The following is a 13,728-nucleotide window of genomic DNA, read 5'->3' as shown; positions in this document are numbered from 1 at the left end:
TAAAACATATTGGAAGTGGATATATAGGTCTCCAGCCACATCCATTCAACATTTACACTAGGTCCAATAGCTCAGTACTGTCATGATTGAATGAGTTTCTACCTGATCCTGGCTGACCTCAGGTGAGACTTAGGGGCCTGTGGGATTGTCTTAGTTTATCATGTTTTTGTATCCAAAAGAGTTCAAGTCCATGATAGTGGCCTGATTTGAATTTCATTGAGTTTATTGTTCCATTGAAACAGCATGTCCTCACTGGCTGAATCTCATACATATCATAATGTTGTTCAAGGCTGCTCTAATCATTAGCTTGTCTGCTGTATCTCTTAAGTGGGTGTTGAATTTTTATTTTGGTTGTGGTGCCACCACGCACAGACAGATGCACGCAAACACACTCACGTGTGTGGATAAACACACACACACACACACACACACACACACACACACACACACACACACACACACACACACACACACACACACACACACACACACACACACACACACACACACACACACACACACACACACACACACACCACACACACACACACACACACACACAGAGCACGCGCATACGCACACACACAAAGCTCTCAAAGGGCACTACCATGGAGATGAATCCAGCATTGTAATTATTCACAGAAACAAAGCCAAAATGGGCAGTCAAAAAAAGAAGAGAAAACTATGAGAAATCATTAGTGTGTGCAAGTTAAATTAATAATTGAAGGACAAAAACAAGTCAAAGGTCAAGCACTGAATGATTCCTGAGGGGCTATATTTCTGCATGTGATTTACTGCTGGCTGGCCGACATTGTTTTGTGTTGGTGTGGAGTGAGTGTGTGTGTGTGTGTGTGGCGTGTGTGTGTTTGCATTCCAGTGATACAGCAGCCACTGGCTCCCTGGCTCATTACATTTTCGTTGACTGTGAGAAATGCAGAGAATGCAGAGCTTATCTGTGCCCTCCATCCATCCATGTGGCCCGGCTGCCACGCTGCTCATGCTCCTGTTGTTGGAGAGTTCCTGATGAAATGTTTGTCCCCCCTCTAATCTAACACATTATTGCCTTTCAAACGGGCCTGGCTGGGGCAGAGAGGGGCTGGCTGGGCTGTGCTCAGGGCCTGGACTGGGGCAGAGAGGCTGCTGAGTACTAGAGGAGGTTCAAGAGGTCATGGGGTGGTGTGGTTAGAGGGTTGATGGGGGGGGAGACATCATTTCAAAGATTGGTAAGCGATTATAAAGTAGTATAAAGAGGTTGGAGGTACAGTTGGTTAGATGCACAGTTGGAGAGCATTAATGAAAGGTAGAGGACTGGAATGTAGGTAAAGTAGAGTTCATGTAATTTACAGTTATTCACCTTTCATCATGTTGTCCTCTCCACTGTGGGACCAGTGGGAGCAGTCAGCCATTGGGTGAGCCCGGGAGCCTCATTTGAATACATGGTTAGTCAGTGATGTGGAGCAGTGTGGTGTGCGTGTCACAGTGGCCCTCCCTCTCTCACTATGCCTCTCCACTAGATGAATATTAATTGAAGTCAGGAGCCATCAGTAATGTGGGCTTGACAGCCGACAAATCAGCAGACACAAATGCCCTCTGAAACAAGTGCACACGATACCCCATGAGGTCTCACTGTTCAAAGTCCCTCAATGCTGTTTATAAACTGGGCTGCAAAGATAATGTGCGTGTGAGAGAGTGGGGGGGCATGTGTGTGTGCTCGTGTGTGTGTGTCTGCATGTATGGAAGAAATAACAGCAGTAGGCAGTAAATCACAGTTTCTATAATCTGGTCTCTAGTTAGTGGTATTTGGAACAATCATCATGTTTGAAGCTCTCTCCTCCCCATTTGGCTATCCCTTTGCCAAAGTTCTGTTTTCTCCCCTAGTTTATGTAATGCTCTTTTTGGCCCATAAAGTGAAGCTGCAATCTATAACCTGTAACTATGATTGGACAACTCACAACCACAGCTCTGCACAGTTAATTTGTCTAGGTATCTGAGTAGCAAGGCAAGAACAATACAACTCCTCATATATGTCAAAAATGAGAGTGAATATCTCAGTGTGTGTGTTAGTGTTTTCTGCTCATTTGTGTCTATCCTCATTCATATATTTTATGTCTCACTGGCTTGCTTTCATCAGCCTAGTTTCCTCTCCCCAGAGGACTCTCTAAGAACACAACAAAGCACCATTTATTTACCTGCACCCAGGTAGCTACACACTGTAACCAAAACTTTAGCAGCTTCACGCCTTTAAAAACAAACCTTGAAATGAAATGAAAATATATGAAAACAAAGGCTGTGTGTTAAAGTCTAATGACAGCTAATTGTGATTGTTATATAGTTCTGTTGATATTAGCTACAGTAGTCTTTTGTAACTGCCCGTGATTGCCATATCGTCCCGATAGCGATGGAACTTTAGCTTGTTTTAACTATGCATCGTTCCTATAACAGCCGAGTCATTTAGCAGACATTCTTATGCAAAAAGTTGGACCCTTTCCGAAATGGACCTAGGGCTTTCCTATCCAGACCCGATATGCATAAATAAAGGTTTTATTAAATATAGAGACCAGTCCCGAACAGACCCGAGGACAACTAAATCCGTTCTGTATAGACCTGGTCGGATCCAGACCTGGTCCGATCCGAGTGAGGGAAGCATCAGAAAATTATTATTGTAAGCTACTTTATTAACCAGAGCTGATAAAAGGGAGAGAGGTAGGGCGAGAGGTGCCGCTCTAGCACGTGGGAGAGGGGCCGTGCTGTGAGCAAGTGACATGATTGGAGAGAGATGAGAGACAGCAACCAACAAAGCCGACTGGTGCTATAGTAGACTAATAGCTGCCATAGCTTGGTTATTTATCATCAAATATGATTTTGTAGTACCTGGCTTGGCTACATCTAAATATGTTAAGCTAGTTAAGCTAGCTAACGTTAGCTAGATAGGTTAATTAGGCTGCAGTGCATGCGCATTTGCATCCTACGGTTACAAATAACAACTTCATTCAGAATATTAAGTAGCAGCCTACCTGTTGGCTCTTGATCGTTGTAGACTATCCTTCTCCTTTAACCTTTAATTCTGTCATTTTAATTCCATCTTTCATTGATTAGATATATCTTAACTTTTACCACACACGGAGGCTCTTCGACTGTAGCCTATTGACACTTGTATTACTTATGATTGGCCAACAACAAGATACACGCATCCCGCTCCACATTCCTTTCTCGACTGCAGCTGTACAGGCCCTTCTGGACAATTCTGTTAAAATTACACATTCCCGAAACTCGTGACAATCATATCAGACCCGACCCAAACCCGTGAAATTATTTAGAAATCTGGATCTGGACCCGCTCGGGTTTTCGGGTACAGGTGGATCTGTGAAAACCTCTAATCTGAAGAATTCAGTAAATAAGTGTTTTTAGTAACAATTGCAAGTGCAACTTTAGTAACAATAGTTTTGGGAAACCGCTCAGAGATTTGGATAATTGTTTTTGAAACGCTGCTAAGCCACCTTTGCACTCTTTATTTTTTATTTAACCTTTATTTAACTAGGCAAGTCAGTTAAGAACAAATTCTTATTTACAATGACGGCCTACACCGGCCAAACCCGGACGACGCTGGGCCAATTGGGCGCCACCCTATGGGACTCCCAATCACGGCCGGTTGTGATACAGCCTGGATACACTCTACTGAAACATAACTTTTATGTTATAACACTGAAGGGGCTTATAGTGAACATAGTTCATACTATACATACAATACTCAATTTAGTCATCCTCCTACCAATCCCTGCTTATTTCTTCCTCAGACATTGACCTCTATCCTGAGAGCAGACCCACATCATTTGCATATGCAGTCTGCTCCAGAATGATCCCCTAAATCATTATATCTATGGAGAACCGGAGTGCCCCTTCTACATTATCCATCATCCTTCCCTCTTACCCATCTATCTCTTTCTCTCTCTCTCTCTCTCTCTCTCTCTCTCTCTCTCTCTCTCTCTCTCTCTCTCTCTCCTCATAATGATGAAACGCAGATGGAGACTTGCATACTGTGCATAAATAGCATATTTAATTGGTCTGCAGCGCGGCCTAAATCAAATTACTCTTGGACTGACAGGAACACTTACGTTAACATCGTTCCCTAGCAGAGCCCAAGCCAAAATTTTAATTAGTAACAGATAATTAGGATAAGAGAGGGAACTTAGGCTGACGTCGGCGCTGCGTAATTGGAATGCATGTAAAACATACTGCTGCTGCTCATTAGTGGTAGCCTATAGCTCTGCCCACTTTATGACCTCATTCACACTCTCCACAGTAGCAGTGTGGAAACATAGAGCATCACTCGTTTGAGATTGCTAAGAGTAAAGATCCCCAGGTAATTTACCACTTTGAATCCCTCTGGCCATAGCCAATCCCTCTGTGATTTAAGCTGTGATTTAAGCACTGAAAGTTAGTAAAATTGAGTTTTACCTTTGGCATAGTATTTTTGAGACTATTTCCATTCTATGTGAGCGATGAGAAGATCTAAGCGTCTGGCCCCTGAGGGCCTCGGTTCAGCAGCTGGTGTATTTACTCCATCAGCTAATTGCTGTGGAGGGAGCTTTTACACCTACAGTGGTACAACGCCCCTCTCTCAGATGCTGGCCCCTCCTGACAACACGTCACTTAGCGTTCCACAATAAAGGTCAGATTTTTGAGATGATGGACTGGAATTCTCTCAGGGTAACCATTATAATTCCCCTCATTTGCCCCCTCTCTTCCTCAACGATCCCCAGTCTTTCTACTGTATCATTTGTTAATGCTGGCAGAGCTCATTACTTTTCCCTTTGAGGAGAGGAGTGGTGCTCGGTGCCTCAGCCTGGCTGTAGCTCCAGGCACTTGGGGTATCATGCTGAATGATTAGCAAGCCAAGATTAATAGTGAATTAAAGTACCTGGAGATTACACATCTCCCTTCCTGCAGCCTGGCTGCCTGGCAGGGAAGCCAGGCTGGGTCCTCTGCTTTATGCCTGGGTGGTCATATGGGGGAGGTTTCCCCTGCAGGACCAGCTAGCGTTCCCCCTGCCTGTAGTCACGCTTCCACTAGCATCTGAGGGATGTTGTGCTTTGCATGGTAATTAGGTCCCTTTGTTCCATCTGTTTGGTGGTGTAAGCGCTGGGGGGCGGCTGAGGCAGAGGCAGGCAAGGCTGCACGCTGAGCCCCAGGGATTGTGCATTCTGTGGGGGTGGCAGGAGCACAGGCTGGGCCTCTACCTCCATGCCCAGCCCTAGGGCGCTCTACTTCTTACTATAGGATAGGTGCATCTTATTTGTTTGGGTGTTTGGTTGCGTCTGTGAAGTGACTCTGTCTGTCCATCTGTCCATCCGTATGTCTGTCTGTTTGTTTTTGTGAGTCTGTATGTCTACCTGCCAGTTTGCCACAGTGTTGTTTGGCCTCATGGCCAGCGTCACGCTAAGCGGAGGTGGCAGGGGCTGTGCAGTGCCTGACAGGGGAGTCTCCTCCCCTCCACTCATCCCAGCTGGGTGTCTCCCTGTGTTAGTGTCCATGCCCCAGCAGACCCACACCCCCAGCACGCCCACACAGAGGGCGCTGTCCCATGGGGCAGAGGGCAGAGCAGCAAGCCTGGGAAGAAAAGAGAGGGAGAAAAAAGTCCTCTATGAGCTCTAAGAGGTGCCTCAATACCTTCCAGAACTATCTTTCTGAAGGCGGTCTGTAGCATAAAGCTAAAGCCTTTGAAAGCTGCCTGTTGCTGTGTTCAGGTACACAAACGTGTTAAATGCTTCAGAGGGGCCCTGGCTGTTCTGAAACGCGTGAGAGGTGTGTGTATCCGTGAGAGATGAGCCCGGCTGTGCCTTCACAAAAGCCATTGAAAATGAAGTGTGGAAATCAGATTAAACGTGAAAGCCAGCTCCTACAATAAAACAATATGGAAAACAGAGGCAAGCAGAGGATGTGGAATAGAAGGGAGAACCGAATCAGTCAGGAGTTCAATGAATTCAATGAAGTACCTGATTATAACGACCCTGCAGAAAATATTTTTTGGCGTATGCCCTGAGGAATGGAAGTAGGCCTGCGGAATTGCTGGAACCAAGCATGTTAGTGAGTCACTATGCAACAGAACAATCTATCGGTTCCCCTTATAATTGTGGTATTGCTGGGAAATGTCAGTGAGCAATGAAATGGGTATGCAGGTTGGAAATTAGAATGCCCATTTAGAATGAACTGGCTGCATTTGATTGAGGTTCAGGTCATCTTGGGCAGGCATGTGTAAAACGAGTCTGATTAAATGTATTGTAAGAAACTGTACTTAAGGAGGCATACTCAGAACATTTATAAAATACTGAGGTATCTGTAGTGTTGTTGATTTAATCATATTACTATTTTGAAAAAATATTTATTGTTCCGTTACTGTGTGTGACATGGCATAAATGGGAATTAGGAAGTGAAACAGTTTTTTCTCTCTGTTGATCTGACAGTTCAAAGAGCTCCTTACTGACTGACAACTTCATTGGGACAACTTGTTCCATTTTCATGCTTAACATCAGTTCCTCTGTTGTACTTGTTCCTCTGTGTGTCTGTTAGTGTCTGATCCCATCTCTGTGAGATAGCTCTGCTGTGTAAAGGGTCACTCAGATACAGTAACTACTCTCTCATGTGAGCTAGCCCTCTATTGTTAGGTTCAGCCTTGGGCGGGGGGGGGGGGGGGTGGGGGGGGGGGGGGCGGGGGGGGGGGGTTCAATGTCAAATGCCCTAAGGACTCCTTAAGCTCCGTGTTGGATCACTGCCCAATAGCTATATATATATACACAGTTGAAGTCGGAAGTTTACATACACATTAGCCAAATACATTTAAACTCAGTTTTTCACCATTCCTGACATTTAATCCTAGTAAAAATTCCCTGTCTTATGTCAGTTAGGATCACCACTTTATTTTAAGAATGTGAAATGTCAGTATAATAGTAGAGAGAATTATTTATTTCAGCTTTTATTTCTTTCATCACATTCCCAGTGGGTCAGAAGTTTACATACACTCAATTAGTATTTGGTATCATTGCCTTTAAATTGTTTAACTTGGGTCAAACATTTCGGGTAGCCTTCCACAAGCTTCCCACAATAAGTTGGGTGAATTTTGGCCCATTCCTCCTAACAGAGCTGGTGTAACTGAGTCAGGTTTGTAGGCCTCCTTGCTCGCACACGCTTTTTCAGTTCTGCCCACAAATGTTCTATAAGATTGAGTTCAGGGCTTTGTGATGGCCACTCCAACACCTTGACTTTGTTGTCCTTAAGCCATTTTGCCACAACATTGAAAGTATGCTTGGGGTCATTGTCCATTTGGAAGACCCATTTGCGACCAAGCTTTAACTTCCTGACTGATGTCTTGAGATGTTGCTTCAATATGTCCACATAATTTTCCTACCTCATGATGCCATCTATTTTGTGAAGTGCACCAGTCCCTCCTGCAGCAAAGCACCCCCACAGCATGATGCTGCCACTGCCGTGCTTCACAGTTGGGATGGTGTTCTTCGGCTTGTAAGCCTCCCCCTTTTTCATTGTTAATAAAGATGTTGACTCAAATTGACTAATATCTTGCTTGGGTTTTGTGTGTATATCAGGTTCCCCCTGAGGCATGGTGTGGCACAAACACCTACATCTGATGTCTGCTTGTCACACACAATCACTGACAAACAAATGCTCATCTAGAGAGATACATTTATTTTCCATCTCATAAGTTAATCTATTCATCTGTGTCTATATATCAGTTAGCCCATGAAATGGGCCGACTGCACTATGTGACTGTCTGTGACTATCTGTGTGTCCTTTTTTCTGTCATCAATCATGTTTTTCCCGTTGTTTATTCATCCGTCCACTGTCAGAAGGATAGACAGCTAGAAAGCCCTCTGTGAGCTTCTGCTTATCGTCTCATGTTCAAATCTACCTATTTGTTCCTGGAGCTGCTCTTCCACTTTTTAAGCACAATTTGAGTGGTTGCGAGAGCATCAGAGCCTTGTGCAACTTTGATACTGCGTTTTTAAAAATGAGGTTAATACATCTTATCTGTTGTTGATGCACAGACGCTTTTCTCAACAGCTATTTCAAAGAAAACGTATTTCTGCCCCAGTAATTGCCTCTACAATATTCCCTGGATCTGCACATCATTCAAAGCAATTGGTCTTATTTTTCCCTGAAAGCATTCTGCAGTTTGCAGAATGAGGTGACTGACAAAAAAATGTTCTATCCTTTTTTCCCTTTTTTTTCCATTTACCCGTGTCTTGCCAAAAAAATAACTTGGAGAGAGATTAATGACACTTCCAGTGATCTCCGTGTGAGAAAAACACCAAGCATGTTAAATTCATCACTGTGAAGATACAATTAACTGCTTTAGTGTGATTAAAACTTGTGAGTTGTAACCGGTTGTAACACTGAGCTGCTCAATATTCAGTATTGGATTTTCTGTGTTTTTCGATCCCTCACGATTTCAGACTCCTGCATACACTTTACAGTCCATACACTGTCCACACAAATGATTTTTAACATGGAACTGTGGAGAATTACATCTGAAGAGCGTATCTCATTTTTATTTTACATTGCCTGTGGAACCACGCTATTCTGGAATACGGGCATCTTGCAAAACTTTTATTCACATGGGGAAATTGCCTATCGCAGAGAAATGATTTGTAAGTCCATTCAATCTGACTGGAACGGCAGGTACACAGAGAACCCTGCCTGAGTTAGGAAATAAGATCTCAGCTGGATAATTCTGTTCCAGCCATTTTGCAAAATAACTGGGGAATATGAGAAATTAACGTGCTTTATTGCGTCTGTAAACGCACTCTTCAACCCATTGAAAATGCATTGTCTGTTCAATCACATTTGTCAAATGCTATCTGAAATGTCACAATTTGTCAACCAGTCGGCTGCACTGCCTCTGATGCTCTTTGTTTTACCTCAACTGACTTCCATTAGCTCCAGGATCATAACCATGACAATAACTTCAATATCTGCAATACAAACCCAGATATCTGTCACATCTGACTTGATCCCGACAAGCCCAAACCTCTCAGTGGGTCTAAACTGTTTGTCACTGAACTGGGATTCCTCTTTATATCTTTGACATTTGGTGTTCATTCCCGAGGCAGAGGAACAAGGCAGACATAGAGCACCTCCGAGAGTCACGCCTGGAATCTAAATGGGGTTCACCACAGCTGACGGTGATATGGACCTGGTGTGGCTGGAATAAGTTGTGCCCCTGTACTTCTGTACCATGGAGTGATATTAGACAGAGCCAGGACAATGGTAGAGAAACCATCTGATTAGAGTCACTTGGTTGGTTTCTATGGGAACAGGATATTATGTGCTGTTGGTTGAGCTAACAGGAAGTTTATGTCTGTCTGTGAGGCTTGTTTACAAAGCTCCTACAGACTCCAATCCCCCTTGTGGGATCTGGGATGAATTAGGATGACTTCAGACACCCTCCGCTGTGGACTGGCACTGTATAGCATGGCTCATTCATAAATACACAGACACAAACAGTCAAACACTAATATCTCTGGAGAGGAATACTGGTGAAATATAGATTTTGTTTTACTAATTCACTTTTTGATGTAATAGTTAAACAACGCGTTCTACCATTTTGTGTGTTATAATTGCTTTCTGTCATGGTTTCAGTTCTGTTGATACTCAGAATTCAATAGGAGCTGGTACTTTGCAAAGATGCATATTCATTAAATCACAATCATTTACAACTACAAAATCTTACTGAGTATATTTTATCTTTATTTATTTCCTCATTGCCACTGAGGCTTTGCATGTAGTTTAGCAGCTTTGCAGCACATATCACACCATTGTGTCAAACAGTCAGAGGATGGTAGTGTAGAAGGAGGCTGGAGGAACATGACAGGTCAGCCATGGCATAAGGAGCATCTTGGGGATGCTACTGTGTGTAGCTACCCAGCTCCCTGCAGCCTGAGGTGGATAAAGCCCAGCTCTGCTCCCTCCATCACTCCTCACCCCACGCCTCCTCCCTACCCAACGCCCCTAACCCTCTCTTCGGACTCACTGACCTTTCCAGTGCCAAGATGCCCCCAGTCATGCACGGGGTGGGCTGATGCCACTACCAGAGCAGAGGAGACTGTGTGAGGGCCAGCCAGTCATCCAGGGTCCCATGTGGCTCTGTGGGTGGCATGATCTCATCAGTCAGCCCAGAGATCAACTACAGTATGTATTTTAGCCTACACATACACACACACATACACACACACACACACACACACACACACACACACACACACACACACACACACACACACACACACACACACACACACACACACACACACACAGCATTACTGAAGATTCACTGCTATGGTCAAATTTGCTATGAACTGGCCATATCCAATATAATCCTCACTCTCTCTATCAGTTTGTGATGAGGTATTAGGTTATACTTAGATTCCGTAATTATCTGTTGAGCTGCAATTAGCATGTTTGCCAACATGATCTATATACTGTATAGAGCCAGGTGGCATATTGAATTTGAATATTTTATCAGTTCAGCCTGTCTTTGGCAATGACTGCATGGTGACCTCATGGCATTACCATAGCTTGTCATTTGTTCCACTTGTAATACTGACATTATTACAATTACTGCGAGTACATCAGGCATCTCCGTTCTGTATGCGATGAAAAGATGAGGTATTCTTTTCTCAAATAAAAATAAAATACAATCCTGGTCCATTCCAGGCCTAGGATTTATCTGACCCAGTCTGGGGCAGTGCTGGTCTGCTCCAAGTCTGCTGTGTGTCTGGGTTGACGGGGTGAGCTGTTGGCTCGCTGGTACTGTGTGATTACCTAAGACCCTTTGTGAGCCATTAAAAGTGATGTCATCCCCTAGCAGTCATCTCTCTGACTGAGAATAGATAGGCCTATTTGTCCTCTCTGTCTGTGAATAATACATACCACTCAATATGGATATGTGTTTTCTATGTCTGCGGATGAAAATATCAAATATTCTGGGGGTTTTCTTTATTTTATCTGTTATTCTTTGTTGAGATGGACTTCAGCTCACCCTTTACATCAGAAGCGCTCTCAGAACCTTTTGGCTACTTTGAAACTATCTTTTGTTGTCTTTTCTTCCTCTCCCTAACAGGTATTTTTATTCTGTGTGTGTGTGTGTGTGTGTGTGTGGTGTGTGTGTGTGTGTGTGTGTGTGTGTGTGTGTGTGTGTGTGTGTGTGTGTGTGTGTGTGTGTGTGTGTGTGTGTGTGTGTGTGTGTGTGTGTGTGTGTGTGTGTGTGTGTGTGTGTGTGCAGGTCAGCCTGTCCAGTGACTCCAGCTGTGTGGAGGAGATTCTACGGGTAAGTGAGATTCACTTCCTTTCTCTGGCCTCCGTTAATTACACCTGGTTACGCCTCAGCTACTGTTTGCACACAAAGCCACTTTTCCATCCAGAGACTGGAGCTCCCAGTAAGAGAGAAAAGAGAAAAGACTCTGTGATCTTACTATAATGGGCCCTTGTATTCCAATACAAATCTGATCAAATTTATCAAGGGTGACTCAACCAGGCAAATTTAGATCCTCTGTGGGAAAAGCGCTTTGACCTTCTTGCACGCAGAGACGCAGTCTTTTGATTAGAAATCAATTCTGTGCTTAATAGCCTGTACAGAATTTGAATGTAACGTGCGCTGGGACCATATGAACTGAAAAAGGAATTGCCTTTTTAGATGCAAACATATAGGCTGCCTTTTCGGTGAACTTTGACCTTTGTAGCAGGTGCTGATTGGCTCCAGAGTGACATACAGGTCACAAAGTGACAGACCAGAGTGAATAGAGATGCTGGGTGGGCTTTAGTGCAGGGGAGGTTATTAGTGGTGCGCGGGTCAGCTGTATGTCCACCCGCACCCACCCGCGATTGCAATTACCCATCCGCAACCACACGACTATATGTGATAAAGTTAAAAACTGAGGCCCACTCCCTAACTCTAAACCGCTAATATAGAAAATGTGCTGTAGGCTACAGTCAGAGACGCCAGAACAAATTTTTAACAGGGGATGCAGGATTCTTTTTGCCTGATTTTACAAATGTTTCTGCTTGTAATTAGATGCATGCAGCTTCTCTTCTGTCATTATACCTTGCTACATAAACCCTTGCTCACCAGAATAATGTCATAAATTGATAGAATGAATGCTTCAGTCTTGTTGACATTGGTAAAGTTCTCTCTGTCATCTCTGCTTCTTTCACGGAGCAAATATGTTTAGAGGAGAAAATGCAAGAACCCCCCAAAAAACAAGAAAGATTTTCTGTTCAAAATTCCCAAATAACATCAGTTTGACCGGTTGTAAGGAAATAGAAGGTTGTGAAAACGACCCAACATGTTTCTGATAAGATTTCAGTCCGACTTGTATGTTCGACTTGTATGCATATTTTATGTGGTTGAAATTCGAACAGATTTTATGATGCTGAGAAAGATAGCACCTCTACAGACGGAATACTGTATAACTTATTATTTAACATAATTTTACTGCAAGTAATGCTTAATCCTGCAGGAGTTAATATTAAGGCTATTTGAGAGGTTATAGACCTACAGTCAGTGTCCAGATTTCAGTTTACATTTAACCCATCTGAACAGTAGGCTACAGCTCCCTTGACATGCCATAGGCCTGTTTGAAGTCCCCGTCTTGGGACTGTCGAATTTGTATAGTTCCTCACACTCATCACACATAACATAGCCAGCACTGCTATCATCTTTCCCAAACTTTACTTTTCTGTCCCTCCCTCTTAATTTCGCAGCTTTTCTCTTATTGAGTTAAGCTCTGACATTGTCTTTTTTGCCTCTGTGGATCAATGTAAACTTCTTCTACCCAGCTCCCTAAAGCATTTGGCGATTGGCTTGTAGACTATTTGGCCCGCATACAGTTAGGCCCTAAAGCTTAGGCTTACACACTAATGCCAGATAAAAATAATGAAAGAAAAATCTCAATGGAGCCTATAGCTAGAGATTCCACAAGAATGATGCATTTATAAAAAGGTATTATTTTCTCTTTATTCAACCACCCCGCCACCCACCCACCCACCCTTCATCCACCCACCCACCCTTCACCCACACAATATTTAATTACCCTAAACCCACCCACCCGTGGATATATCTGTGGGGACTGCAAGTTATGAGTCAACCCGCACTAGTGGTTATGACAGTGTGTCAGGGACGCTCATTGATACCCTTGTATGGCTAAGGGGGATGCAGTGTGTTTGGTACCAGCCCAGCCACTGCATCACCGTGACGACTGACCTCCAGTCATGAACCCCTGCAGCCTCTCCACTGCCTCAGGCAACGGCAGTACAGTAGACATCACGGTAACCAGTGGAGGACTACGCACTTCCCCCGACGAACGGCTGAGTTATGTGGACCTGTCAAACATGGGAACCCTCTGGGAGGGTGATGATGTCAAATAATAGTTGCCGGGCAACTGGCAGTATGGCCATCAGGTGTAGTGAGTCATGATGGTGGGGCCCAGCGAGGCAAAGCTGAGTTTGTAAGAGAGAGAGAGCCACTCTGCCATGTGGCGTCAATGCCACACTGCTGGCTACAGTAGGGAGGGAGAGAGACATGGAGAGAGGAGTGATTCACAGCCGTGACTCAGGAGTCACTCAGACTCACAGGAGAGGAGCAGAGCAGCCTGGGAGATTCTAATACCGCCGCATCCTTTTCAAATCCTCACACTGTGAACTGCTGCCACTTTAGCAAGC

At 44.1% G+C, this 13,728-nt stretch overlaps 1 protein-coding gene across 2 annotated transcripts in view; it reads left to right on the top strand.

The window, feature by feature from the left end:
• LOC106604958 (AF4/FMR2 family member 2) overlaps positions 1 to 13,728 on the top strand; it is a 179,281-nt gene that overhangs the window by 66,032 nt on the left and 99,521 nt on the right. For both annotated transcript variants that reach the window (XM_014200135.3, XM_082975226.1), the window contains one exon: positions 11,294 to 11,338. In XM_014200135.3, the coding sequence (XP_014055610.3) occupies positions 11,294 to 11,338 (45 nt within the window). The remainder of the gene's footprint in view (positions 1 to 11,293; positions 11,339 to 13,728) is intronic.

This window comes from Salmo salar, chromosome 05, assembly GCF_965601325.2.
Source record: "Salmo salar chromosome 05, fSalSal1, whole genome shotgun sequence".
Taxonomy (NCBI): domain Eukaryota; kingdom Metazoa; phylum Chordata; class Actinopteri; order Salmoniformes; family Salmonidae; genus Salmo; species Salmo salar.
The sequence above is the reverse complement of the archived record's forward strand: the minus strand, read 5'-3'. Positions and strand labels throughout refer to the sequence as shown.